Genomic DNA, 27356 nt, shown 5'->3' with positions numbered 1-27356 from the left:
CCAAACTCCCTCCCCCAGCTCGGGCACATTACCTGCTGTGCCAATGAGTTTCTTGGATTTGTTGAAGATCTGATCACCTGGGTTAGGAGGCGGCGCTGCGTCCTGGCCCTGCCGCGCCAGCAGAGGGTTGTAATCCTTCCCATCATAGTTTGCGTCAAAGAATTTCTTAAACCACTGAATAAACTCAAAATTATCTTGGAATTTTCCTTTCACTAATTTCTCTACAGGAATGATCTGAAATAGACCACATAAGCAGAACATGTTAACCACCTGTGGGGTGGGGCTGGCTTCCTCGGTGAGCAGGCCCAGCTCTCAGGAAAGCCAGCCCCAAGGCTGTCCATCTTTTCCACCCCCTCTCCCTCTCCCACGGCACCACAAGCAGATAGGTAGGCCGGAGGTCTGACCAGGGACCCAGAGGCCTCCCTTTCCTATAGGAAGAATTTTGTAGGGAGGTAGCCCGCAATCCTGGGGTAGTCAAGGCAAGGGTGAGCAAAGAGACTTTTCTTGAACCCTATGGAGATATATAACAGAGCAGAACACACAGAGCCTTGATATCTGGGTTAGGGTCCATAGAGGAGAAAGGGAAAGGAAAGTCATCATGGCGTGATGTCAGGTGCTGGAGTGTTTTCCACTGTGACTTCAACTGTGGAGAGTCAGGGGGTAGAGAGATGCATGTTGAAATGACCCAAGCAGCCCTTGTCACCCTGGCTGGTGGGCCATCTTCTTCCCCAGGGGCACACAGCTCCTCAGAGACCCCTGGGGGAACAGACACCTACTTTGTCAACACCCATCTTCTTGAAAGCTGCTTGCAGCACCTTGAAGTTGTGGATGTATTCATGTTCTAGTTTGGCTTGGAACTTGACCTTCCTCAAATGCACACAGCCAGGGAAGAGCATGTCCATGAACTGGCAGTAGGCTGCCCCTGCGGAGAAGAATGGTGGCGGTCATCTTCTACTCCTTCAGTCTTCTGTTGTCTTGTCCTAACAATCCTGGGCCCCTCTTTTCCCTCTCTGGCCAAAGGCTGGGGCTAATACTCATCCAGTTTAGACAGGTTCCCCCCAGTTTTCCAGGAATAAATGCAATTGTTACTGTTCAGTTACTTACTTATTCTTGGGTGGTACTAAGCAGGTGCTAAGCGGGCATCCTGGCCCACAATGGCTACTTATTGATGCATATCTCGTATTATCATCATTAACACTATATGTAGGTGAAGCCTATTGGCCACTTAGCTAGACAGGTGATAGTGTCTCACTAGGTAGACAGAAATCTGAGACCTAGAGAGCTGTAGTAACTTGCCCAAGGCTGTAGCAGCAAAAGAGCTGGGTGAGCCAGTAGGGTGGGCCTCCAGCTCTCTCTCTCCATGCTAATCACAAGCTACAAGCCCTGCTGTGCTATTCTGCCTTCCTACCCTCCCTTTCCCTCCAACAGGGCTGCTCCCAATCCCAGCCTCCTACCTGAACAGAGCTGTTCTATCTTGGTGTAGTTGAGGTGCAGGGAGTCATTGACCCACGCAAGCATATCATGGCGACTCAGATTTTCACTGGTCACAGATGTGGAGTACACATTGACGGCCATACCCCAGCTGCAAAGAGAGGAGGGGTGAGGTCAGACAGGGCCTCATGGGGTTTTTCAGCTGCCAGGAGAGGAGCCAGTGAGGCCTGGAGCCCTACTTCTTGGTTACCTTGCTACAAAAGGGGGGCATATTCATTCATTCATTCATTCACTCATTTATTTCATTTTTAAAAAATAGAATCTCAAATTAGCCTAGAATTCACTATAAGAGGCTAGTTTTGAACTCTTGACGATCTTGTTTCAGCCTTGCAAGTGCTACCACGTCCCAACTATTCCATTTTTGAAACATTTAAACACCTGGCACGTGTGAGAAGCAGGTGATACAAGGGTAACTGGTATGGTCCCTGACATTAAGGATTCAGACAGGCAAATCCACTCAGTAGGGAAGGATGGACATAAAAAGCACATAAAAATTCAAGGATGGCACAAACAAGGGTGTGAGCTCTTGGGTTTGGCAGGCTCAGTGAAGGCATTAGAGCAGAGATGTTGGAGCTTAACAAGAATAGGAATTTTCCAGACACATAAAGGGATGGGGTAGAAGGGCACGGCAGGCTGAAGGACTAGCAAGAGCAAAGGATGGCTTATTCCGAGAACTCTGGGTTGTTGGGGAGTTCTGAGCATCATGTTTCCGTTTTGGGGCATGTGTGATGAGGTTGGCAGGCACAGACCTGGGAGGGTTTTGTTTACCACGAAGAGGAGCCTGGAATTTCTATTTAGTCAAAGGGAAGCCATGGAGGTTTTAAGCAGGTAGTATAACCTAACCAGATTTATGTTCAGGGAAGCCAGCTAACACTCTGCCTCTCCTCTGACTTCAGATTCCCCATTTTTGTGGCTTGCTGGCCTCCTGGCTGACCCAAAGACAACTAAATTTCATTTGTCCAGAACCTTCTCACAAAATACGGTTCAGCTTCCGTATTTATTTTTGCATCGAATGCCCCAACGGCCCCTAAGTGAGTTAAAAACTCACTTTAGGGCATCATCTGAGCCCCTGTGCGCCTCAACCCTCCTTCCTCAGTAAGCGAGGCTTTTCATTTACTTGGGGGCTCCTAGGTACTTTTTCTGTAGCCAGAGCCACAAGAAACCTTTCCCAAGCCCTTTTGGCCTGCAGTCCCTTCCCTCCCCTGTATATCCCAACACTGCTGTGGTCAGAATCTATCTAACAGCAGGTCCAGCCACTTGTGCTCCAGCTTCAAGCCCGCAGTCATAAACAAGGCATCTGTGGCCGAATTTGCCTAACAGTCTTAGCACTCACAGGGTTGGAAACGTTTTCGACTTGGTGTCCAAAAATTTGAAGTTGGGAAACTTCACACAAACCCTTTGGGATTTCTGGCATCTTTGGGGGCCTACGTTCCTGTAGTCACACAACAGCTGGCACTGAGCAGAGATGCTCCCCTCTGACCGGCAGGCATGGGTGCTGCCCACCCCATCCACCAACTCACACAGAGGCCAGCTGTTCGCTGTTGCTTGTCACTGTTAGAGAAGAGCACGTGATTTCGGTGACTTGATCTTCATCAGAAATGGAGAAAACAGACAGCAAAGGGACTATGTATTCCCAGAATTGTGGAGTTCCTACTTCTACAGCGAAGAATATCTCCCCAGGTTTAATCTGCAGTGTTTTGTGAAGTGAAAACATGCCCCACACTCTTTCTGGTCCCCTATAAGCAACTGACACTCTCCCCTGCCCCGCCACAAATCCTGGGGCTTGAACTCAGGGCATGGATGCTGTTCCTGAGCTTTTGTGAACAAGACTAGTGCTCTACCACTTAAGCCACAGTTTTACTTCTAGCTTTTGAGTGGTTAATTGGAGATAGGAGTCATGGATTTTCCTTCCTGGGCTGGCTTTAAAGTACAATCCTCAGATCTAGCCTCCTGAGTAGCTATGATTACAGGCGTGAGCCACCAGCACCTGGCAGCAGCTGGCTCTAAATGCCACCCTCCCCCAACACATATCCAATTCTAAACAGAGCCCATACCTCCAGCCTTATCGCCCACTTTTTCTTCCAGTTAGAGGCTAGAGCTCCCCATTTGCCCTGTCTGGAAAGTTGCTGCCACCCCAAGTTGATTCCTTCACTGCTTCAGAGATTCACAAAAACCACTGGACCCGCAGCACTGGTGTAGTATGGGCGTCATACCTACTGCAGACCTGCTGAATCAGAATCTGCCTTTGACCAAGATGCCTACAGGGTCTGTACCCAGGCAGGGGTGGACTGCACTGATTTAGAGAGGATACTCAGCTCACCATGTGCTGGGTTGGTTCCTCTCATACCTCTATCGTGAACTTTTTTTTTTTTTTTCAGTACTAGGGTCTTGGAGTACAGGGGGTTGCACTTGGCTAGGCAGGTGCTCTACCTGAGCCATGCTTAAAGCCCTTAAAAGAACTTTTTCTTAAAATAAGAATTGTGAGAGAAAAATCCTGTTATTACCAGGTGTCAGTGGCTTATGCTTATAATCCTCACTACTCAGGAGACTGAGACTGGAGAGTCTTGGTTTGATCTTGGTTTGACAAACCGAGAGACTCCTTCCTTCAATTAACCGGCAAAAAGTGGAGAAGTGAAACTGTGGCTCAAGCGGTAGAATACCAGCCTTGAGACCCAGGACTGCACAAAACAACAACAAAGAAAATTCAAGACTGCCAGCCTTTAGCAAAACAAATACGCGTTAAAAATTTGTTTCTAGTTCTTCATCCATTTAAAAAATCAGCCTTATCCTTTACTGCCTGGAATCCCAGGCAGGGATCAAAAGCCAAGAAAAACAAAAATGATTATCTTGGGAGCTTCTGAAGATTTAGAAACTGGCAGTTTCAGAGGTTTTCCAGGGTAATTTTGACTTGCACAGTGGCTTTGAGCCTGCCGTCCTACATTCCAACCCTTGCGCTGAGCCTCAGACTTGGTTCTTTGCCTGCCTCCGTATCAGGAGGTGCCTGGGCTCCCAGGCCCTGTCATAGGCAAGGTGTTCAGTAAAGCTAGACTCACTGATGGCTGAATGACAGCTCACATTTTCTCCTCTTAGTATCTTCTCCGCTCCCACCCCCTAGGGCTTGGCTGCAGCATCCTCTCCAGGGACCTTTCCCTGAACCCTGTGTGGGACGCATGTCCCACCTCTGTTGCTCTGTCACCCCGAGCACAGATTCCCCTGAAGTCATCTTTGACCAATTTTTAGTGAAGAGCAACTGCCTGACCATGTTGGCGGAAGGGAAGGGCAGAGACTGGAGCTAAAAGGGTGCTTCTGAGCTTCCAGGGGCATCATCTAAGGAACTAGCAGGGAAAATGGATTGTACTTAGGACTTCATACTTGCCAGGCAAGGACTCTACTGCTGGATCCACATTCCAAGCCTTTTGTTTTAGTTTGTTTTTTAGGTAGGGTCTTATACTGAGTAGCTGAGATTATAGGTATCTGCTACCACATCCAATCCCCCTCTTCTTCTTGGTACCAAGAAAAATTCTCCACTTTCCCTAGAATTTAAAATACAATTGAAGACCTTCCTGTCAGAAGTCATCAAGAACTACATGGCCACTTTAAAATGTTCAGGTCTTCTCAGCTTGCCTAGACACTCCCGATTCGGTGGTGCCTAATGATGGGAGGGTATTTTTCTATACCTCTCATCTTGCCTGTGACAGGGTAAGTAGTAACAGTGACGGTAAAAGGAAACTGAGAAAATGGTTCCTCTTGGGACCCAGTAATTAAGCATGCTGCCATTTCCATGGAGCTTTTGGATGAGTGGGCCGCCAACACTAGAACCCACATTTGGGCTGCTTTCTGCCCTGGCTGGGGGCATCTTTGCTCAGGATGACTCAGCCAAAAGTATCCAGGGGTGTCGGCAAGAATCCTCCATTACATGTGCCTGGGCTCCAGGAAGAAATCAGCCTTCCTGTTTCCTTGCCCCTCACCAAGCGGAGGAAGGCGGGGAGCCCTTTTAATTTTCCTCTTGAATTTTGGCACTATGCCTGGAACTAAATATGGCCAGCAGGTGGCACCCAGGTTCTGAGCAAAGATTCCTTTAACTGCCTCCCCCATCCCCATATCATCTTTCCCTGGCTCAATTTAGAAAACAGAGAGTCTCTGAACTTGGATCTAGCCCCCAAAGAGGAAGCCAGTGTCCATGAAAATTTGGTCTCAGGGAAGGGCCTAGCATGGCGTGCCTGTCCTCTCAGAGCTGGCCCAGCACTAGCTGCGTGAGCGTGGGGGGGTGGGGAAGGGAGGAGGGGTCCTGCTCTAGGGCTGAACTGAACGAAACCAGCTCCCTTTCCCTTAAACCGTAGTTGAATTTGTCAGAGTCCAACTTTGGATGGCCTTTGATGTGGATGACATAGGCCTGGACACAAAGCAGACCAGCTGCTGGGACATGAAGTATTTGCCCAAGCATCTGGTTCTCTGTGACCACCTGCCTCAGAAACAGCAGAGACAGTCCAAGAAAACAGTGATAACACATTTGTATAAGAGCTCTTTACCTCTGTGGGAGAATAGAAGGTAACAGCCGGAGAGGGCAGCTCTGTCTCAAGAGCAGCAATAGCTGGGTCTATCTAACCCTGTCTTTCCACCACCATCTTTGACACATAGTGACTGTCTGGAAAAGCCACATCCTGACTAAGTTACAGCATGTCACCCCTCAAGTGGGGCTGTGCCTCTCCAGATAGACCAGATCAAGACTTGGGAAAAGTCTGTATTTCAGGGTATTGACTCCTGGTAAGACTACCATGTCTAGAGATGGGGGAAGAAAAAGTCTAGGAGGGTGATCCAGGCACTGGTGGCTCATGCTTATAATCCTAGCTAGGAAGCCTGAAGCCAGTCAGTGAGACTCTTATCTCTAACCAGCAAAAAGCTGGAAGTGGAGATGTGGCTCAAGTGATAAGAGTGACAGCCTGAGTAAAAAGCCAAATGAGAGTATGAGGCCCTAAATTCAAGCCCCAATAATCCCACACAATATAAACTTTAGGACATTTAATCTGGTGTCTTTGCTTAGTCATTTCTTATGCCAGAATCCTAGGGTCTTGGCACATTCACAGTTCTTGCTGAAGATGAGCTACTGGTCAGTTGCATACTGAAGCCTTGGAAAAATGTTCATCAAGCCCAAATCTTGATAACCAAAGGCCAGAAGGATTTCTAGAGACCAATCACCTTTCCCAGAACTTCTATTCTGAAATTATAAAGATGGTCAGTGAGTCTGAATACCTCTGAAATCTCACACTCAATATTTAACAATATTCCCAGCCTACATTTAGTTTTGCCTTTGTGTTTTTAAATCTTCAGTGAAAATCTATCTTCTACAGATATGTATTGAAAATAATTCAGGAGCCTCAATCTTTCTTAATTCTCAGAACTCTACCACTTGATCCGTATTTCTACTTCCAGGTACAGGTCCTGGGGCTTGAACTCAGGGGCTAGGTGTCCCTTAGCTTCATTTTCTCTACCAATTGAGCCACCACACCACTTCTGGCTTTTTTTCCAAGTAGTTTATTGGAGATAAGAGTCTCACAGATTTTTCTGCCTGAGCTAACTTCAAACCACAATTCCAAGATCTCAGTCTCCTGAGTAGCCAGGATTACAGGTATGACCACCAGTTCCTGGTGCACTTTCAGCATTTTTTTTTGGTCAGTCATAGGGCTTGAACTAGGGGCCTGGGTTACTGTTCCTGAACTTTTTTGTTCAAGGTTAGTGCTATATCACTTTGAGCCATAGTTCTCCTTCCAAATTTTTCGTGGTTAACTGGAGATAAAGTCTCATGGACTTTTTTAACTGGGCAGGCTTCGAACTACAATCCTCAATGTCAGCCTTCTAAGCAGCTAGGATTACAGGCATGAGTTACCAGCGCCTGGCACTTTCAAGTTTTTGTTGTTTTGTTTTGTCTGTCATGGGCTTGAACTCAGGGTCTGGGTGCAGTCCTTGAGCTATTTTTCTAAAGGACAGCACTCTACCACTTTGAGCCCCAGCTCTACTTCTGGATTTTTGTTTTTTGAGTGGTTAATTGGAGATAAGAGTTTCAAGGGGACTTTTCTGACCTGGCTGGCTTTGAATCTCGATCCTCAGATCACAGCCCCTTGAGTAGTGAGGGTTGAGCCACTGTCACCTGGCTACGTTCAGCTTTTTGATGGTTAATTAATTGGAGATGAGTGTCTTGGATTTGTCTCCCCAGGGTGGCTTTGAACCTCTATTCTCAGATCTCAGCCTCCTGAGTAGTTAGAATTATAGGTATAAGCTACTGGTACATGGCTCCAGTGGTCTTTTTACCCTACATTCAGCCCTGTTCTGATGGTCTCTAGAAAATTCCTTGTAGATCTCATCTCTTACCAGGATGGCTATGAAAGACACACATTTTCTGTTACTATAGGTAGTGACTGGCATGCAAACCAGCCATCTCCAAAGTCTATGCTTTGATAACCCTGAATCTCTAATGAGACCACCTGGGTTCAAATTCAAGTCCTATCATGTCCTGTTTGATTTTAGGACTTGGATTCCACATCTAAATAATGGGATCAGTGACAACTCCCATCTCATAAAACTGTTGTAAGAACCAAGTGAATGACTGTACAAAGCCTTGAGCATAGAGCTTGGTGCCCAGTGTTTGCCAAGTGTTATCAGCATTACTATCCAACAGTGAAAACCCAAAGGTATATATTTGAGAAGAAGGCTCCCAGTACACAGCCATCTTTGAACTCTGAGACCACAGATAGGCCAATTCAGAAGGAAGACAGACTGCAGAAATGCACTTTTCTCTGCCCTGTGTCGAGGGACAGCCACCTGGATTTTCTGAAGTGGAGTATCTAACTACGATCCTTCCCCAATGCAGATTTCCCATATATCTACTTCATAGATACCACCATACCTTCCAGGAAAACTGGAACAGACACTGTGGGACCAGAGGAGAGTGAGCTCTGTGGAGTCTGCCAAAACCTTTCTGCTCCCAGTGTGGAGCTATGCCCATCTTCACTGGGCTACCCTTTCCTGCCCAGGCCCAGGAGGGCTGAAGTCACCTGTTTGGAAACTCTGCAAAATTGCTACCCCTTGCCCCCTTGGCTCACACATCCAGGCTGTCCTGGAGTTGTGTGCAGGCAATATATGCAGGCAGGGATGGAGAGTTCTGAGGGCCTGGAAGAGCCCTGCTAGCGGGTCACAAAGCCCTGGTCACTCAGCCAATCACCTTCTTCTAATGGCCAAGCAAGGACTCGGCTCATAGAGAGGCTTAAAGTTGAAGCAGTCAAAGTAGAAAGGAGCCAATGGGTAGTTCCAGGGTTGGCTGGGACAGTATGCACCTACTCCAGCAGATACAGCACGGACAATTGTAGGGACAGGTAGGGCCCAGAGCTTCTCCAGGATTCCATTCTCCCAACTACTTCATGTTATATTGCTCTTCCCAAGATCCTGAGCCTTACTGCAGTCCCAGACACTGTGTCCTGGTATATTCTGCTAAACACTATCTGGACTCTGTGGGTTACCCTCATTCCAGCCTGGGAAATATAGCCATACCCCTGTAGCCACTGTTTAGAAGTTGTCCTTGGGGGAGGCCTGGCTGACCATAATTCAAAGGCTAAAGGGAAACCCAGGACCATAGTAAAGAGAACTACTTCTCACTGCTAAAATGAATCCCTTTTATTAGGCTCACCCATATGGCCAATAGAGAGATCCTAGAAAACCTCAAAATTTTCCTTGGGGTATCTTTAAGTTCTTTAAATGCTGTTATATATATATATATATATATGTGTGTGTGTGTGTGTGTGTGTGTGTGTGTGTGTGTGTGTGTGTGTGTGTGTGTGTGTGTGTGTGTGTGTGTGTGTGTGTGTGTGTATACACATACATATATACATACATACATATATATAATTTTTTTATACTGGTACCAGGGCTTGAACTCAGGGTCTTATATTCTTTCTTTAGCTTGATCTACCACTTGAATCACACCTTGAGTCTGGCATTTTACTGGTTATAGTTAATTAGAGATGGAGTCTCACAGACTTTTCTGCCTGTACTGTCTTCAAACTGACATGTTTAAGCCAACCAACTTCCATAGAGCTACCATCAAACCCAGGCTACCAGCATCTGGCTTCTGGAGGCTCATTTATCCTCTACCCTTTCTGCCAGAAAGCCTGCCCTAAAGATATCCAGAACAAATTTAGTAAGATTCAGTGTGCATTCTCTGTCAAGACTCTTGCCAGCATTTCAACCATTCTTTGTGTGGTTGTCCTGGTACTCCACCCTGCAGGCTTATCCTGCAGGACTAACCCCAACTGGAGATGGCCAGCCCCCACCTGAGTGAGGATTCACACTGGAGAGGTTCCAGAAGGTTCCAGAAACTTCTCTTCTGGCCGTTACAAGGAATTTCTACCAGGAACACCCTCCCCCCCTTTAATTTTTGAGCTGGTACTAGGGCTCAAACTTATGGCCAGGAAGCTTTCTCAGCTTTTTTTGCACAAAGCTGGTACTTTACCACTGGAGTCGTAGTTCTGTTTCTGTTTCTAGCTTTTTTTGTTTGTTTGTTTGGCCAGTCCTGGGACTTGAACTCAGGGCCTAGACTCTGTCCTTGAGCCTCTCTCTGCTAAAGGCTAGCAGTCTACCACTTGAGCCACAGTGCCACTACCAGCCTTTTCTGTTTATGTGGTACTGAGGAATCAAACCCAGGGCTTCATGCATGTTAGGCAAGCACTCTACCACTAAGCCACATTCCCAGCCACCATCTAGCTTTTTAAAAATAAATTTTAAATTACTTTATTGTTATTATAAAGGTAATGTACAGAAGGGCTGTAATTAAATGAGTCAGGTAATGAGTACATTTCCTTTTGTTTAGTGCCTTCCCTTTCCCCACTCTCTCCCAAGTCCCTTCCTCATGTGTCCACCCATGTGTTATATAGTATAATTTTATCAGTGTCCATGTATGCATGTGTGTGTCTAGATATATAAGTATAGCTAAATATCAATATATACATAAATATCTTTACTTTTTGTTACGGATGGTTTTAGTTTTGCTGTCAATTGTGAATGATAGTTTCACTGGGCACACCAGTTTGGGTTGGCAGTTGTTGACCTTCAGAGCTTGAATTATACCATTCTAGTCTCTCTTGGCATTCAGAGTTTATGGGAAGAGATCTGCAGTAATTCTGATCTTCTTTCCATTGTAATATAGTTTCTTCTTTAATTTTGCTAAATTTAAATTTAATTCCCTAATAAAAACGAATTCCTTAAGTCCAGAGTTTTCACTATGATGCATGTAGAAGTATTTCTTTTTGGGTCCTGTCTTCTAGGAATGTTATATGCGGAGATTCTCTCTAAAGTTTGGGGATGTTTTCTGTTAAAAGTTGAATGCTGCTGGGCGCTGGTGGCTCACGCCTGTAATCCTAGCTACTCAGGAGGGTGAGATCTGAGGATCGCAGTTCAAAGCCAGCCTGGGCAGGAGAGACCGTGAGACTCCTATCTCCAATAAACCACCAGAAAATCAGAAGTGGCACTGTAGCTCAAGTGGTAGAGCGCTCGCCTTGAGCTGAAGAGGTGAGGGACAGCGCCCAGGCCCAGAGTTCAAGCCCCACAACCGAAAAAAAAAAAAAAAAAAAAAAAAAGTTGAATGCTTTTCAGTGCCTTCAGTTTTGAATTCTTCTCCTTCATCTATTTCGACTATTTGCAGAGTTAATCTTTTGGCTGAATCTGCCAATCTTGGATTTCTCTTTGGGATGTTCTGAGTGTTTTTTCCATACCTTTGATTTTTTTGGTTCTAATTCCTGTGTTTTATCCTCAGCTCTGGATACCCTATTTCCTATTTTGCTTAGTCTGTTGCTTATGCTTTCAACTGTGATCTGCAATAGGGAAATTGAGACTTTCGTGCTTCCAAAATGTTTGTTGATATCAGTTCATAGGGTGTTAATTTCATCTTTTAATCAGGTATATAGTGTTTCTATCTTCCTCCCCATGTCTTTTTGGGTGACCTGTATATTCTTGGTCATTTCCTCCTTATATTCTTCTATTTGTTTTTGGATATGCACTGTCATTTCATAGGCAATTGTATCATCATTCCTTTAATGGTCCTTTTGTCCTCTATCACTTTTTCTTCACTCTCACAAGGTCCTTCCCTGGACTGCTGTTGGCTTTTGAATTTGGTGTGTTGTCTTGATTGTTCATGAGTTTCGTAATCTTTCATTGTAATTTATGCAATTGGGTTCAGGGACTGTTGGGGATGTTCCAATTGTGTATTAAGTTAGTAGTGGTAGGGTGTGACTCACTGGATGGATCTCTGACTTTGTGTTTAGCAGCTTTCACCTCAAGGTGGTACAAACAGTGTAATGGGTCCTGGCCAGTTGTTAGGCCTCTGTGGTGGGCTGGGTAGTCTGGTGTCCTAGCCTGGGTTTAGGCCCAGTGGCAGGTTCCCATCATGAGGTACCTGCACAGAAGTCTACTGTTCTGGTCTGGACCTAAGTCTAGAGTAGGCAGATGCCCACTAGTGGTAGTGGGGAGGTCATGTGCCTGAGTCCTGGATTGGTGTCTACTTCCAGTGAGTTAGGAAGGAGCATTCTGTTGCCTGGACCTTGTTTGAGTCCCAGAGGGGACCTAGTCACTGTGTGATATGGGGACGTCCTGGACCGGCATCTACTTTCCACATGGTGGGGAGTTGCATTCCAGTCTCTGCATCAGGTATGAGCCCAGGAGGGGGCAGGCTACCATAGGGTGTTGCAGGAAATTGTCTCCACCAGAGTCCTGGACCAGTGTCTAATTCCCAGGGTGGGGAGCTGCATTCCAGTCTCTGGACCAGGTATGAGCTCTAGAGGGGGCAGTGCTGGGGAAATGGTTCCCACTGACATTTAGCAGGTCAGGTTGTTTTTTTTTTTTTTTTTCTCTGTGTTCAGCCATGGCTACAGAAGTGCCCATTTTCAGCTTTTGCTGAAATGAGTCTCACAGAGTTTTCTACCAGGGATGGCTTTAAACACCAATCATCAGTTCTAAACCTCTTGAGTAGGCTTACAGCCATGAGTCACTGATGCTTGCGTTATATTTCTTTTGAAGTTACTGCATGGTTGCTTTAACTGGCAAGTTTCTGCTAACCACTAACACACATACTAAATGGTCTGTGGGGTACCCTGAAGCCGCAGTACCATTTTAAGGCCTGGGTGTCTTGTCTTTAAGGAGCCTTTGTTTGACTAGACAGATTAAAAAAGTCTCCCATAAAATAAGGGATCAGAAAACTAGAAGTGCTCAACAGGGCACATACATTTGGCTTTCATGCTCTCTGCAGCATGCAAAGGATGAGTGAGGGCTCAACAGGAAGAGGGTTTATCAGGGTATCTGGTACCTACTTTAGGCTTGCAAAGATGTCAGGAGGTCAGCAGTGAAGAGAAACTGGGGAACTGGGAACACTGGGAACATGTTTACTATTACTATTATTTGAAAAATAATAGTAATAAGTCTTAGACTAAGTCTTAGAAGAATGTTAGGGCACATAATCAAAGAAGAGAAGGTGAAAAGTGGTAGGTGAGGTCCAGGAAGCCAAGGGAAGGGCCAGGATCCAGAGGAGGACATCTGCCTTAATGCTACCAGACATTACATGGAGAAATGGTCATTGGGTTGTACAATAGGGCATGATGAAACAGTGAATCATCGTGTTGTTGGAGAATGGGGACAGAAGCTAGATCTGTAGACAATTAGGGAGTTCCAGATTGTTTGCTCATGAGGATGCTGAGAAATCAGGAGTATATCATCAGGCCATTGTGTCTGTGCAGTTTCAGGGAGACCAGAGTGGTTGCCTGCATGGCAACCACTTCAGTTAAAATTTGAAGAGACAGATTGAAATACAGGCTTGAGCTCTTCAGCTTTACACCCCCATTCTCTTTTGAGTCCATTGCCTACTACCCTAAGAAAGTTCTACTTCTTTTATCTGAGCAGAGAAGCTCAGAGGTACAATCTTATGATCTCCTTCAGCTGCTTAAACTACTTTGTCAAATGTGAGAAGAAGAAACAGGGAAAATGATAATGTAATAAAATCTTAGCTAAGCTGATCATTTGGAAAATGCTGTTTTAAATATTCATGTGCTGCTCTGTTTAGCTGTGGCTAATCAGAACTCCTTCTGACCTTTAGTTTTATGGAAAATTAGTGTATTAGGACAGGGAGGAATAAACAATACTGATGACCAAGGACTCTGCAGAGGCTCCAATCCATTTGGTCAGTCACTCACCCATCACCATTTATGGAGCAGGTGCTCCTCTCACACAATGTTGAGTTTCAGGCACTGTGCCAGGTTTGGGTCCAGGTTTGGGACTGAGGCTCCTGCAGGAACCCAAGAACAGTGGGAGCTGTTCAACTGAACAAAATTACCAAAGGAAATCATACTATGATCTGCTCTTAGACACTGTTGGAGCCATGCTGCTGCTTATTCAGGCCAGGCTCACAGAAGAGGCAGAGTGTGAATTGAGGACCAAGGTTAGGGAGACATATGAGGAGGTGGGAGGCCTGCAAAAGCTCACCCAGAATACCTGTTGCGGTAGGAGATACTGCTAGAAAGGTAGACAAAGCCACATCAAGGACCGCTGGACTGCTTTTATCCTAGGAAGAAATCCACCAAAGGATTGTTTCTTATGTGTATAGTATATTTATAATAATATAAAACACTGGTAACAATACTATAGGAAAAATAATAACCTAATTTCCAAATAAAAGTTATAATAAGTAAAACTATAGCATTTATAAACAGCATACAGTAAATAATTTTAAAGAGGATTTATTTTATTTTTTTTGGTGGTCCTGGGGTTTGGCCTCAGGCCTTGTGCTTGCTGGGCCCGGGTGGGGGGGGGTCTATCACTAGAGCCACACTTCCAGTCTGCATCCCTCTAAATTTTTTGTAACTTTTATTTTTATTTATTCTTATTATTAAGAAGTTATAGAAAGGAGTCATAATACCATAAGTCGGGTTATGAGTACAATGCTTCTTGGTCAATGTCACCCCTTCCTTCATTTTCCCCCATTGAACTTTTAATGTTGAAATAATTTTAGACTCACAGTTCAAACAGAAGAATTCCTATGCATTGTTGCCTAGCTTCCCTCATAACATATAAAGATGATGATGATGATGATGATGATGATGATGATGATGATTTGTTGGTCAGTGGCTTGAAATCTGGGCCTGGGTGCTGTCCCTCAGCTCTTCAGCTCAAGGCTAATGCTCTACCTCTTGAGCCACAGCACCAGTTCAGGTTTCCTGGTGGTTTATTGGAGAAAAGAATCTCTCGGACTTTCCTGCCTAGGACTTTCCTGTCTGGGCTGGCTTTGAATCGCAATCCTCAAATCTGAGATCCTCAGATCTCAGCCTCCTGAGTAGCTAGGATTACAGATATGAGCCACCAGCACTGGCTTGTAAAGATTAGTATTTAAAATTTTATTATTGTAAAGATATGTACAGAGGGGTTACAGTTACATGAGTAAGGTAACACATTTCCTATAGAGCATCGTTACCCCCCTTTTGTTTTCCCCCTACCATTCCTTCCCTCCCTACCTCCCCAACTCCTTCCTCCCCCCCCCAAGTTGTACAGTTTGTTGGCTTGTAAAGATTATTAAAATCAGGAAATTACAATGTCATCTTATTAAAATACAGACCTTACTTGTTTTTCACCACTTTCTATGAAGTTTATCACAAGTTATGGCCCTCTACTAGGATACCAAACTGTTCAAAGCCAGGTGTTAGTGGCTCAATCTGAGGATTGAGGAGGTTTGAAGCCAGCCTGGGGAGACAAATCTGCAAGACTCTTATCTCTGATTAACCAACAAAAAGCCAGAAATTGAGATGTGGCTCAAGTTGTAGATCATCAACCTTAGTTGAGCCTCTAACCTTAGTTAGAGGCTCTGATACAAACAAAACAAACAAAAACCCACAACAACAACAACAAAACCAACAACAACAACAAAACCTCCCTTCAACTACCTCTGGGAACCACGGATCTGTTCTCCATCATTATAATTTTTTATCATTTTATGAATGTTGTATAAATGGAACCATATAATAACCTTTTGTATTTGGCTTTTTCCCTCCATAGTCCAGTGTTTTTGACTTTCATCTGAATAACCGCAGGGATTAATAGTTTTTTTTTCCACTTCTGAGTAGTATTCCAATTAATGGTAGGTGGCTAGAAGCACCACAGTTTATTTGTTCACTCACTGAAAGACTTGTAGCTTGTTTCCAGTTTTTGGTGATTACAATAAACCCCATGAAAACATTCCCAGATATTTCTTTGTTCACGAGGATCAGGCCCTGAGAAAGATCACTCCAAACCTTTCTATCTTCTGAGAACTGCAAACCTGGTTGAGGTATAAAGAACACAGATAAAACCACAACTTGACTAGGTGCCAGTGGCTCATGCCTATAATCCTAGTTATTCAGGAGGCTGAAATCCAAGGATTGCAGTTTGAAGCCAGCCCACGTAGAAAAGTCTATGGGGCTCATTTCTCTAATAAACTGCCCAAAAGAGCCAGAAGTGGAGCCCTGGCTCAACTAATAGAGCACTAACTTGAGCAAAAGAGGTTCAGGGACAGAACCTGGCCTTGAGGTCAAGTCCCAGGATGGGCACAAAACAAATTAAAAAAACAAAACAAAAACCCACCACTATTTGGAGTCCTTACATTCATTTTATTTATTTATTTTTTGGGGGTCCGGTCGTGGGGCCTGAACTCTGGGCCTGGGCGCTGTCCCTCAGCTCTTTGGCTCAAGGCTAGCACTCTACCACTTGAGCCACAGCGCCACTTCCGGCTTTTTTTTCTGCTTATGTGGTGCTGAGGAATTGAACCCAGGGCCTCAGGCATGCAAGGCAAGCACTTAACCACTGAGCCACCTTCCCAGCCCCATACTCATTTTATAATGGGGAGTAGGAAATGTTTCTTTTTCATATCTTTCTACTTTATCCCCTTACACTAAAATAAATCCTTGATCAAAACTTTCATCTTGTACAATTCCTTTTTTGTGAGATGCTTTAGAAATGATTCTCACATGTGAATCTTAAGAACTTATGATTTTTGCATAGAAACTGGGAAGTTGAGGGAGCTCACCCTTCATTTGGTGACACTAGGATTATTTGGCTGATTATATCAAAGTTCAGAATGACTTATTTGAATTTCTACCCAAACTTGTACAGTAACTAAAGGAGATCTAAAACAGTCAAAAACATGGTAGAAAATGTCTTGGGGAGAAGTCTTTAAAGGTAGGATCCTGGCTCCCATTTAAAACCCCCAGTGGCTGGGGCTATAAATTTTCTCAGGATGCTGGAGTCATAAACAGAACATTCCCTCGCCAGAATAAAACACTTAAAAAAAAATCTCCTTGTGCCTTCTGAGGCGGCTTATTTTACAGATGTAGCTATATACCCTGCTTTCACTAGTGTTGTTTTTGCCTTCCTCTGGAAATATCAGTATACATGGACTGTTCTGTCTCAGAGATTTACTGAGAGCGGATTCCTCAACCACAACTTCAAGGATCTACCCTGTTTGTCATTCTGCTCTTGCTCTAGATGTGGATGTTTTTTGTTTTTGTTTGTTTTTTGTCTTTTTTTGTTTGTTTTTTTGTCGGTCTTGAACTCTGGGCCTGGGCGCTGTCCCCACACTCTTCAGCTCAAGGCTAGTGCTCTACCACTTGAGCCACAGTGCTACCTCCGGTTTTCTGGGTGTTAATTGAAGATAAAAGTCTCACGGACTTTCCTGCCTGGACTGACTTTGAACGGTGATCCTCAGATCTCAGCTTCCTGAGTAGCTAGAATTATAGGCATGAGCCACTGGTGCTCGGCGTAGATTTTTTTTTTTTCATTTCTGCATGTGTGTGCACACATGGTGTGTGTGTGTGTGTGTGTGTGTGTGTGTGTGTGTGTGTGTGTGTGTGTGTGTGTGTGTGTGTGTGTGTGTGTGTGTGTGTGTGTGTGTTCTAGAGGTGATATAGAATCTAAGTCTGACTACAGCCGTCTTTGTTTTCTTTTAGGAAGGACAACGGGGTTTTCCAAAGAGTTAACAATTGTGAGTTATCCCAGGGAGTAAATCCTTTAGTTCTGATAGACTGTTGGCCATTCCAAACTCCCCAGTGAAAGAAATCCTGGCTGACCACTCAGCAAGTCTCTAACTTTTCTGTAATCACTGAACTTAAAAGTATGGTTGGATGGTTCATAAACACATACTCAACCACCTCAGCCCTCTGGAATGCATGCAACCTTGTTCCTTAGTAATATAAAGATCAGGCCTTTTATGAATTAATTATCCCTTAACCAATCTGCTATCCTGAGCTTCCTAATTCTCACAAACCTTTCCACCTATCTATACATGAAGATACAGACAAACCATTGGGGTTATGACAATTTTTGCCAGTCTTAGAGCTTGAACTCAGGAACTGGGTGTTGTCTCTGAGCAATTCTTTTGCTCAAGGCTAGCACTCTATCACTTGAGCCACAGTGCTAGTTCCAGCTTTTTCTGAGAAGTTTATTGGAGATAAGAGTCTCATGAATTTGCTTGCCAAGGTTGGCTTCAGTTGCTCTGATCTCAGGCTCCTGAGTAGTTAGGATTATAGGCATGAGCCCTGGCAGAAGAACTTTTATTTCCTCTTTTACAATGGGAGTTTTCTCTCAATCTCTCTCTCTCTCTCTCTCTCTCTCTCTCTCTCTCTCTCTCTCTCTCTCTCTTAATCTCTTTCTCTTTTTGTCGCTCATGGGGCTTGAACTCTGGGCCTGGGCACTGTCCCTGAGCTCTTCAGCTCAAGGCTCTACTACTTGAGCCACAGCACCACCTCCAGTTTTCTGAGTGGTTTATTGGAGATAAGAGACTAATGGACTTTCCTTCCCAGGCTGGCTTTGAACCATGATCCTCAGATCTTAGTCTCCTGAGGAGCTAGGATTATAGGTATGACCCACCAGTGCCTTGCAAGTTATCTCTCTTGACTCGAGTACAAAGCACATAAAGCATCCCCTCCTTGTCTGATATCCTCAGAAGTTACACTAGCGTAGGCATCAACACACCTTGTTTCAGGATAGCCTTTCAAGATGACGGTCCTTCCTACTGTACAACATGTGCTTCTCACTGAAAATACCAATTTCTCAGCCAGTGTGTTTACCACAAAGGAAATCCTACTACTTCTCTCTTGCCTATTTCTATTCATTGTGGTCATACTTTGAACCCTGCTCCTCTGCCTCCCCTAGGCCATATGGCCCATTGGCTTCTGCTCTAGGAACAAGAGATTGCTGGATAACTTAATTGGAGGAGACACCCTGGGTCTTGACTTAGGAACTCTCGCCCTAACCATTCAAAGAGCAATCAGGATTGCTTTCTCTTCTCCTCAAGCTCTTTCAATTCATGCTTGATAAGAGACCTAAAAAGAAGGGTGAGTCCTACTAAATGTAAAAGTGATAGGATTTGCTGCTGAAGGAGATGTGAAGGAGAGAGGTCAGGAAAGAACTTCGTGTTCTGGCCCATGACATAGAGAGCATGAAGAAACTGCAGGAGGAGCAAGTTTGAGTGTGGGTGAAGACCAGGAGCTCACTTGTTTTATGCTGTTAATCACATTCAAAGAACACTCATGAATATTAGAGATTTTATTTCAGTGTTTGCCAAGTATGCTGCCACTGAGGCTATACCTCCAGCTTCAGAAACATGTGAAATGGGCATAATATTCCATACCAGACATTTTTGATATTTAAATATTCTTGGAATTAATACCTTTAACATTCAGTTTTTGTTAAATATATAACTATTTCCTTGGGCAGGAAATTACTAGGTCAAAGGTATGACATATTTTCTAAGGCTTTATATCTTTCCAGAAACCTGTACTTTTCTTCTTCTTCCAGAAGTTTATGAATGTTCACTTCAACAATGCTCACAAACATTGTATTTTAAAGAAATGTGTTGATTAAATAATGGCCTTTTGGGTTCTTTACCCTATTTCTTTGATTACTAGTGAAGGAGACATTTCCATGATTACTGCCCACATATATTTTGGACAATAGAGTTTGAAAGATGCTTGCGTTTAATAGATATCTAGAAATCCTGATGATGAATTCTCAGCATTCACACCTTCTACTGAAGATCCAGGATCCAGGGATGTCTGTACTGACCTATATCCATGGCATTTATCTTTTTAAAAGTAAGTCCTTGATAGTCTATATAATTTATTATGTAATGAAACTTATCCTGAGATATTAGAAAACATCCCTTTATGAAGGTTTTGAAGACTCACCTGAGATGTATCTGAATAATGTTGCCATACTCAAGTTATACTGAAATGTAATTTGAGATAGAAAAAGTAGAAGTTTGGAAACAATGTAGAAAGCCTACAATCCTAAGAAGCCAAGACAAAGCTAGATATTATCTATGATATTCCTCCCTCATATTTCTTTTTTTTTTTTTTTTTGTCAGTTGTGGGGCTTGAACTCTGGGCCTGGGGGCTGTACCTGAGATCTTCAGCTCAAGGTGAGCACTCTACCACTTGAGCCACAGTGCCACTTCCAGTTTTCTGTGGCTTATTGGAGATAAAGAGTCTCATGGACTTTCCTGCCCTGGCTGACTTTGAACCACGATCCTCAGATCTCAGTCTCCAGAGTAGCTAGGATTACAGGTGAGCCACCAGCACTGGCTCTCCCTCATATTTTTGTCTAGAAGATTGGTATGAGATAAAACAAAGAAAGGGAAATGACTTAGGTAAGTAGAGGAAATTGAGAATTCAAAGGCAAACATTAATTGTGCTACCAAAATAGATAGCCTTGTGGTGAATTTCCTAAAAACTACATGGACACATTTAGCCATGTGGACAGGCAGTGCTGTCCATGAAAAAGGGATGGAAAAGACTCTGAAAGGCCCCATTCTAGCTCTGCAGCTTGTGATCTTCCATGCTCTGGGGAATGGCAGCCTTCCTAGGCTTGGGTTTCTTACCATAAAACAAAAGCACTTTTGAGCAACACCATGGTATGACTTAGGGGCACAGAGATTCTCTACCACAATTCACGGACAAGAGATGTAAATAGTCAATACAGGAAGCACTCTCACCTTTGTTAGCAACCTAAAAACATCTGTCATCAGACAGTTATGAAGGTAAAAGATAACCTCAGGTACAGCCATAGCAAACCTGACACTGCTCAATTCAAGTTAGATGTGTGTGTGTGTGTGTGTGTGTGTGTGTGTGTGTGTGTGTGTGTGTGTGTGAGTGCACGCACGTGCACGCATGTGTGCATGTACACATATTAATCTTAGGGCTTGAACTCAGGGCCTGAGCGCTGTCTCTGAGCTTTTTTGTTCAAGACTAATGCTCTACCACTTAAGCAATAACTTCATTTCTGCCTTTTTGGTGGTTAATTAGAGATAAGAGTCTCATGGACTTTTTTGCCCAGGCTGGCTTCAAACCATTATCCTCAGATCTTAGATCCCTAAGTAGGTAGGGTTACAGGTTGAGTCACTAGTGCTCAGCTTAGGCCATGGATTCTTAATGCAATTTTGGTAAGTAGAAGGACACTGAGGACTATGATTGTTCAAGTGTGCAGGACTGACTTTGTGGAGATTACATTGGGGAAGGAGAGATTTTGGTAGAATCCTTCCCTCAAGAGTTTGACAGTAGGTGATAGAACAAGGTTGTGGCTTCAGCTAGATTCACAAAAGATGCCTCATAGTTTCTTTCTTTCTTTTTCTTTTTCTTTTTCTTTTTTTTTTGAACTCTGGGCTTGGGCGCTCTTCAGCTCATGGTGAGCACTCTACCGCTTGAGCCACAGAGCCACTTCCAGTTTTTCTAGTGGTTTATTGGAGATAAAAGTCCCACAGACTTTCCTGCTTGGGCTGGCTTTTAAACCGTGATCCTCAGATCTCAGCCTCCTGAGTAGCTAGGATTACAGGTGTGAGCCACTGGCACCCAGCCTCTTTTTTTTTTTTTTTAATAAGTTTTTTATTGTGAAAATACCATAGAGAGGGGTTACAATTACATGAGCAAGGTAATGAGTACATTTCTTATCAAGCATTGTTGCCTTTTCCTTTGTTTTTCCCCTACCATCCCTGCCCTACCATCTCTACAACTACACTCTGAGGCGCCCCACATCCTCACCCCCTGCCCCACGTAGTGAGTGTCTTTTCCTTTCTCTTCTCTAGTGCTGGTATTAATGGACAAATAAGCATAAAACCACACCCCAAGAAAAGAGCTCAGAGAACCCAGAGTCCTTCCAGTACTCTGGGGTGACTTATGTAAAGGACTACTAAACTAGAACCCTTCCCATTTTCCTCCTGGCATCAGACTTCTAGAGTGCCTACGTGCCTGCGTTCAGCTTTAGTTCAGCCTAGCTCATCACTCACTCCTCTGAGCACATAGGTTTCATGAATATTTTAGCACCTGCTGCATGCACAGAGATGATCTGGCCAAAGGACTTCAGTCCAGGGAGTCTTCCTCTGGCCCATGTCTGAATCCTCATTTGATGAGGAACATGCATAGTGGCTAACTGCTCACATAACACAGTGGTGATGCTCAGGGATAATTTACTCTTAATACTACTTCCCCAGGAAATTGCAGCATGTCACAATAGCAGCTTAATGTGATTCATTGTCCCCAGAATCTACTGATACTGTCTTCTCAGCTTTTTCTCTGTTACAGATTATGGCCAGTATCTCCCCCTCCACCCCCAACCCCAACTTTAGGAGCAGCTCCAAGTTTTTCCTCCATCCTCTTAGCCACATAGGTCTTGTTAGACATCCCATCCTCCCAACTCTCATTTATTATACGCAGGGTCTCACACTTGTGAGGCAGGTGCTCTACCACCTGAGCTACCTATAGTTTCCAGACTCAGTCTTGAATAAGACATTTCTCTAAGGTCCTTTAGGGGAGAGATAATCCAGTTTGAAGACTTAAGAATCACATAAATACTTAAGATCAAGAGAGACAGTGGCAAAGCAGGGAAGGACAGGAGAGCTCCTTATGACAATGTTTCCTAAGTGGGGGCCAGCAAAGTGTAGGCCACAGGTCTATCTGCTTTTTCAGTAAAACATTTTGTTGGAAAAACATTTAATGCCCATTAATTTACCTACTGACTACAACTGCTGTCATCTGACAACAGCAGAGGGCTCCACTCCCACTGCCGATAATGTAGACTAGAACTCAGCCTTGTGCCCACTTTGCTTGCTTGCTTGCTAGGTTTGCTTGCTTATAGCTGGTGCTCTATCACTTGGACTACACTTCCAGCCAGGATGTTTTTAATTGGAGATAAGACTCTTGAGGACTTTTGAGCCTTGTGATCTTCTGGATCGTAGTAGCTAAGATTTTAGGTGTAAGCCACTGGCACCCAGCTCAGAATGAAGTAGTGTTCTGACTAAGACCATCTTGCTTGAAAAAGTCAAATATGTATTAACTTGCCCTAACAGTACCTACTGGTTCTTGTTAACAAGAATCTACTTATTAATCTACATAGGATCACCTAACTGGAGAAATAATGTGGTTTGGAGATATTGCAGATGACAAATATGTCTTCCCAGGTATTATCCGGCACTGCTGATTTAAAATTTATCTCTGTAGAATAAGTTATAGACTTGGAGACCTATCATATGGTATGCTGTAGGATCTGGTTATGGTGGCAATTTTAAACAGAAGTGGTAGTTATTATGGAAGCTAGAAAAAGTAGTTGAAGAGCAAAACAATTTTGTCAGTACAATTTTGATGATATCCAGGAATGGCATCCTGTTTAGCTAGAATTTATATTCTGGTTACCAGGACAATGCCTCATCCAGTTGACAGAAGAGAATTAGACAAGCCTGATGGTGTGGATAACTCGTGATTTCCTAACATCTTCCAACTCTACTTGTCCTGATTTCATGCTCACAAAGCAAGCTCCAATTACTCTTCCTATTTTCAAGGCACCATGATATTGGGAAGAAGTATATTGCTTGCTACATTAAATTGATCTTCTGATACAAATGTGTCTGCAAACACAAATTAAGTAAAATTTCTTAAGAAGAGATGATCATTAAGATGTTAGATTTAAAAACCCAAGAGGGGGGCTGGGAAGGTGGCTCAGTGGTAGAGCGCTTGCCTTGCATGCCTGAGGCCCTGGGTTCGATTCCCAGCACCACATAAGCAAAAAAAAAAAAAAAAGAAAAAAGCCAGAAGTGGTGCTGTGGCTCAAGTGGTAGAGTGCTAGCCTTGAGCTGAAGAGCTGAGGGACAGCGCCCAGGCCCAGAGTTCAGGCCCCACGACCGGACCAAAAAAAACAAAAAAAACCCCCAAGAGGCTGTAAATCTGAACTGCATCAGTTTCCTTAAAACATGGCACACAACAGTTAAGACAGAGCATCACTAAACTTTTCCAAATGTGCAGATGCACATGTATGCTGAAATGTTGGACAGCTCCTACCTGTGAAGATGAGGGCTCAACTCCTGGGGTATCCTGGAAGCAATCCCCAACTCAGACAAGCACGCTTCTCCAGATGTCCATTATATGCCTTGGGTTTTCCTGCCAGACAAGAACTTTTGGACCTATCCAGTGCTTGTGACCAAGCTGGGCCTACAGTGGTAAGATAAAGGATCAGAACTACCATGTTCCCTAAACCCAGCAATTTCAACTAATAAAGCTAAAAAGGGGATATAGAGGCTCCCAGGTGGTCTTCAACCTGGCAGTTGCACAGTGCAGTGAGCCATACTGTACACCAAGAACTTGGTCACCACCTAGTGGCCACAACTGTAAGGCAGGCATTACATTTCCTTTTGACCACCAAGCACTCTTCCCCAAGAAGCTTTCCTACCCCTGAGAGCAACTTCTGTGTTTGAGGAGGGACTTAGGCATATGACTATGGAAACTGGTATATTTTGATTTTTGTTTTTTGTTTTGTCAGTCATGGAGCTTGCACTCTGGCACTAGCTCAAGGCTAGCGCTCTACCACTTGAGCCACAGCATTACTTCCAGTTTTCTGATGGTTTATTGGAGATAAGAGTCTCATGGACTTTGCTGCCTGGGCTGACGTTGAGCCATGATCCTTAGATCTCAGCCTCCCGAGTAGCTAGGATTACAGGTGTGAGCCACCAGCGCCTGGCTGAAATTGGTGTATTTTGGCAGAGGAATTTGTGAATTTTACACTAAACAGCTTAAAGTGACTTAAAGTCCAAGAAAGAAAGGAGGCATAGCAAACCGGTTTTTGGTTTTGTTTGTAATGCCCTAATGTGGTACCTTGTTAGGCCTTCCAGTTGGAACATGCATGTCATTCCAGAGCCATGCAATCCTTATGACTGAATTGAAGCCAACCCCTCCAGCCAAGTGAACAAACATAAAATGAGTCTGAAAGCACAACATGTATAGCAGGAGATAAAATAGAACCCTATATTTCTCAGGAGAGAAGCAACACATTATGCAGAATCAACCCTCCATGTAGAGAAAAGGTTTTAAGTCATCTTCATACTTCTGGCCCACAAAGTGTTCTAACAAGGACGTAGCTAAGAAAGACACAATCAGTGGTTATTTGATTCTAGCTTTATGAGACTTATAACATTTGTACTGCAACTCTATTATCTTAGGAGATTAAGAGCTGAGGATCCTAGTTCAAATCCATCCTGGGCAGTAAAGTCTATGAGACTCTTATCTGCAATTAATCAGAAAAAATCTAGAAGTGGAGGTGTTGGTCAATTGGTAGAACACCAGCCTTGAGCAAAAAAGCCAAGTGAGCGCAAGTCCCTGAGTTTAAGCCCCAGACCAGTTCACACCCACACCAAAAAAGTATTATGAAAGCAGGAGTAGGGATAGGGGAGTGTCTCCTAATTTTGTCTCTTTAATTTCAAAGCATAGTGAAAGTAGATGCTTATTGTTTGCTGTTTACATCTGACTTTTTTTTTTGTCAGTCATGTGTTTGAACTCTGGGTTTGGCACTGTCCCTCAGCTCTTCACTGTCCCTCAGCTAGCACTCTACCTCTTGAGCCACAGTGTCACTTCCAGTTTTCTGGTGGTTTATTGGAGATAAGAGTCTTGCAGACTTTCCTGCCTGAGCTAGCTTTGAACTGCAGTCCTCAGATCTAGCCTCTTGAGTAGCTAGGATTACAGGTGTGAGCCACTGGTGCCCAGCTTACCTGACTTCTTTTACTCTCAAATGTCATTTCATCTCCTAGAATAAATCAGTATTAAAAAAAATGATCTAAGGACATCACTTTGTTAAGTGCTAGGCTTCCCCTAAAATGACTATATATAATTTTTTTTTGGGGGGGGGAATTGAACAAACATTGAGGATGCAAGGCAAATGCTCTACCACTAAGCTAATACTCAATCCTAAAATAATATTTTTGTCAGAGAGTAGAGCTATTAACTTTTAGATGTAAATATAAGCAATATGAACATGTATTATTTGTTCTCTCTTAGCTAGGAGTAGTAAGCAGTCATTTGTTCATGACTGGTCTCATTTAGAGTTTGAGAACTGACTACAAGTGTGAGACTAAGCATGAATTGACCAGAAGGTGACAGGGGCTTCCAGAGAGAGCATTTAGGCAATTCCATGATAGAGAATTCTGAAAGAGTAGAGACAGACTAGCGATGTCAAGGACTCTTAAAATGAGTGCATTTCTTTCTGTTCTACAAATAATGGATACGGAGTTTTGAAATTTCTGTTTTGAGTAAGAATAGAAGTTACTTTGGAACAGGCAGACATGGGTCATAAAATTGAGTCGTGACTTTTAATAAAGCATGTGGCCCACAAACATTTATAGTGAACTGCCACCACAAAGTTCCCTTCTTCCTTCCACTGCTGTCAAACTCTCTTATTATGGAGGCTGTAAGCAGTTTTGGTCTTAACTACCACTTCCTTCCTGCTACTGCCCTACTATTAGGACTAGTCATGCTAACTGACCTTCAGCTATCCCTCAGAGTCAGCTCTGACCGTCCCCCAGGATGGCCATCTAAACCTCACCAAATGTGCTTAAGTGTTCTCTCTTTTTCTCTATTTCTTCTTCCTTTTCTCCCTCCCTCTCTAATCACCCAGGTTGGCCTCAAATTCATAATCTTCCTGCCCTAGTATTCTGCATGCTGTGATTACAGTGTTCACTTAGCTAACTACTACTAGCTAAGAGAGAACAAATGATACATGTTCATATTGCTTATATTTACATCTAAAAGTTAATAGCTATACCCTCTGACAAAACTATACTCTCTGAGAATATTAGCTTAGTGGTAGAGTATTTGCCTTTCATGCTCAATGTCTGTTCAATTTCCCCCTCCCCAAAAAATTATATATATTTTAGGGGAAGCCTAGCACTTAGCAAAGTGATGTCCTTAGATCATCTCTTAAATCCAATAAATATTCACTGTGCATTCACTGAATGACCAGACAGTGCTGGGCACTGGTGACAGACAGATAAACAGCATGAGGCCCTGCCATTAAGGACCTTATGACTGAACAGTAGAAAAAGACATGTACGATAATAACATGACATACAAGGGCTATCGATGCAATGAATTCTTCTATGGTAACTCTGAACAATTACAATAATTACTTTGTTATTAAGTTAAAACTTACATAAATAAGCTGGGCGCTGGTGGCTCACGCCTGTAATCCTAGGTACTCAGGAGGCTGAGACCTGAGGATCGCGGTTCAAAGCCAGCCCGGGCAGGAAAGACCGTGAGACTCGCATCTCCAATAAACCACCAGAAAACCAGAAGTGGCGCTGTAGCTCAAGTGGTAGAGCGCTCGCCTTGAGCAGAAGAACTGAGGGACAGCGCCCAGGCCCAGAGTTCAAGTCCCACGACCAACAACAACAACAAAAAAAAAACTTACATAAATACTGTAATCCTAGCTACTTTGGAGGCCGAGATCTGAGGACCACGGTTCAAAGCCAGCCCAGGCAGGAAAGTCTGTGAGTCTCTTATCTC

At 43.8% G+C, this 27356-nt stretch overlaps 1 protein-coding gene and 1 long non-coding RNA gene across 4 annotated transcripts in view; one reads left to right on the top strand and one right to left on the bottom strand.

Annotated features, from left to right (window-relative positions):
- Positions 1–27356, bottom strand: part of Mapre3 (microtubule associated protein RP/EB family member 3) — a 57308-nt gene that overhangs the window by 4092 nt on the left and 25860 nt on the right. The window contains exons 1-4 of one of the 3 annotated variants that reach the window (XM_070025193.1): positions 8393–8631; positions 1455–1582; positions 777–922; positions 33–234 (exon numbers count right to left, since the gene is read on the bottom strand). In XM_070025193.1, the coding sequence (XP_069881294.1) occupies positions 33–234; positions 777–922; positions 1455–1575 (469 nt within the window). In that variant the 5' untranslated portion in view covers positions 1576–1582; positions 8393–8631. Of the gene's footprint in view, positions 1–32; positions 235–776; positions 923–1454; positions 1583–8392; positions 8632–27356 lie in introns of those variants that run through there. The other 2 variants (XM_070025195.1, XM_070025194.1) reach the window with 2 other exon arrangements.
- LOC138829119 (uncharacterized) lies at positions 8772–19631 on the top strand. The gene is made up of 3 exons (XR_011372491.1): positions 8772–8858; positions 17493–17527; positions 19528–19631. It is a non-coding gene; the product is annotated as an uncharacterized lncRNA (long non-coding RNA).

The sequence above is a fragment of the Dipodomys merriami genome, unplaced genomic scaffold (genome assembly GCF_024711535.1).
Source record: "Dipodomys merriami isolate MVZ:Mamm:240054 unplaced genomic scaffold, mDipMer1.0.p SCAF_17, whole genome shotgun sequence".
Lineage (NCBI taxonomy): Eukaryota > Metazoa > Chordata > Mammalia > Rodentia > Heteromyidae > Dipodomys > Dipodomys merriami.
The sequence above is the reverse complement of the archived record's forward strand: the minus strand, read 5'-3'. Positions and strand labels throughout refer to the sequence as shown.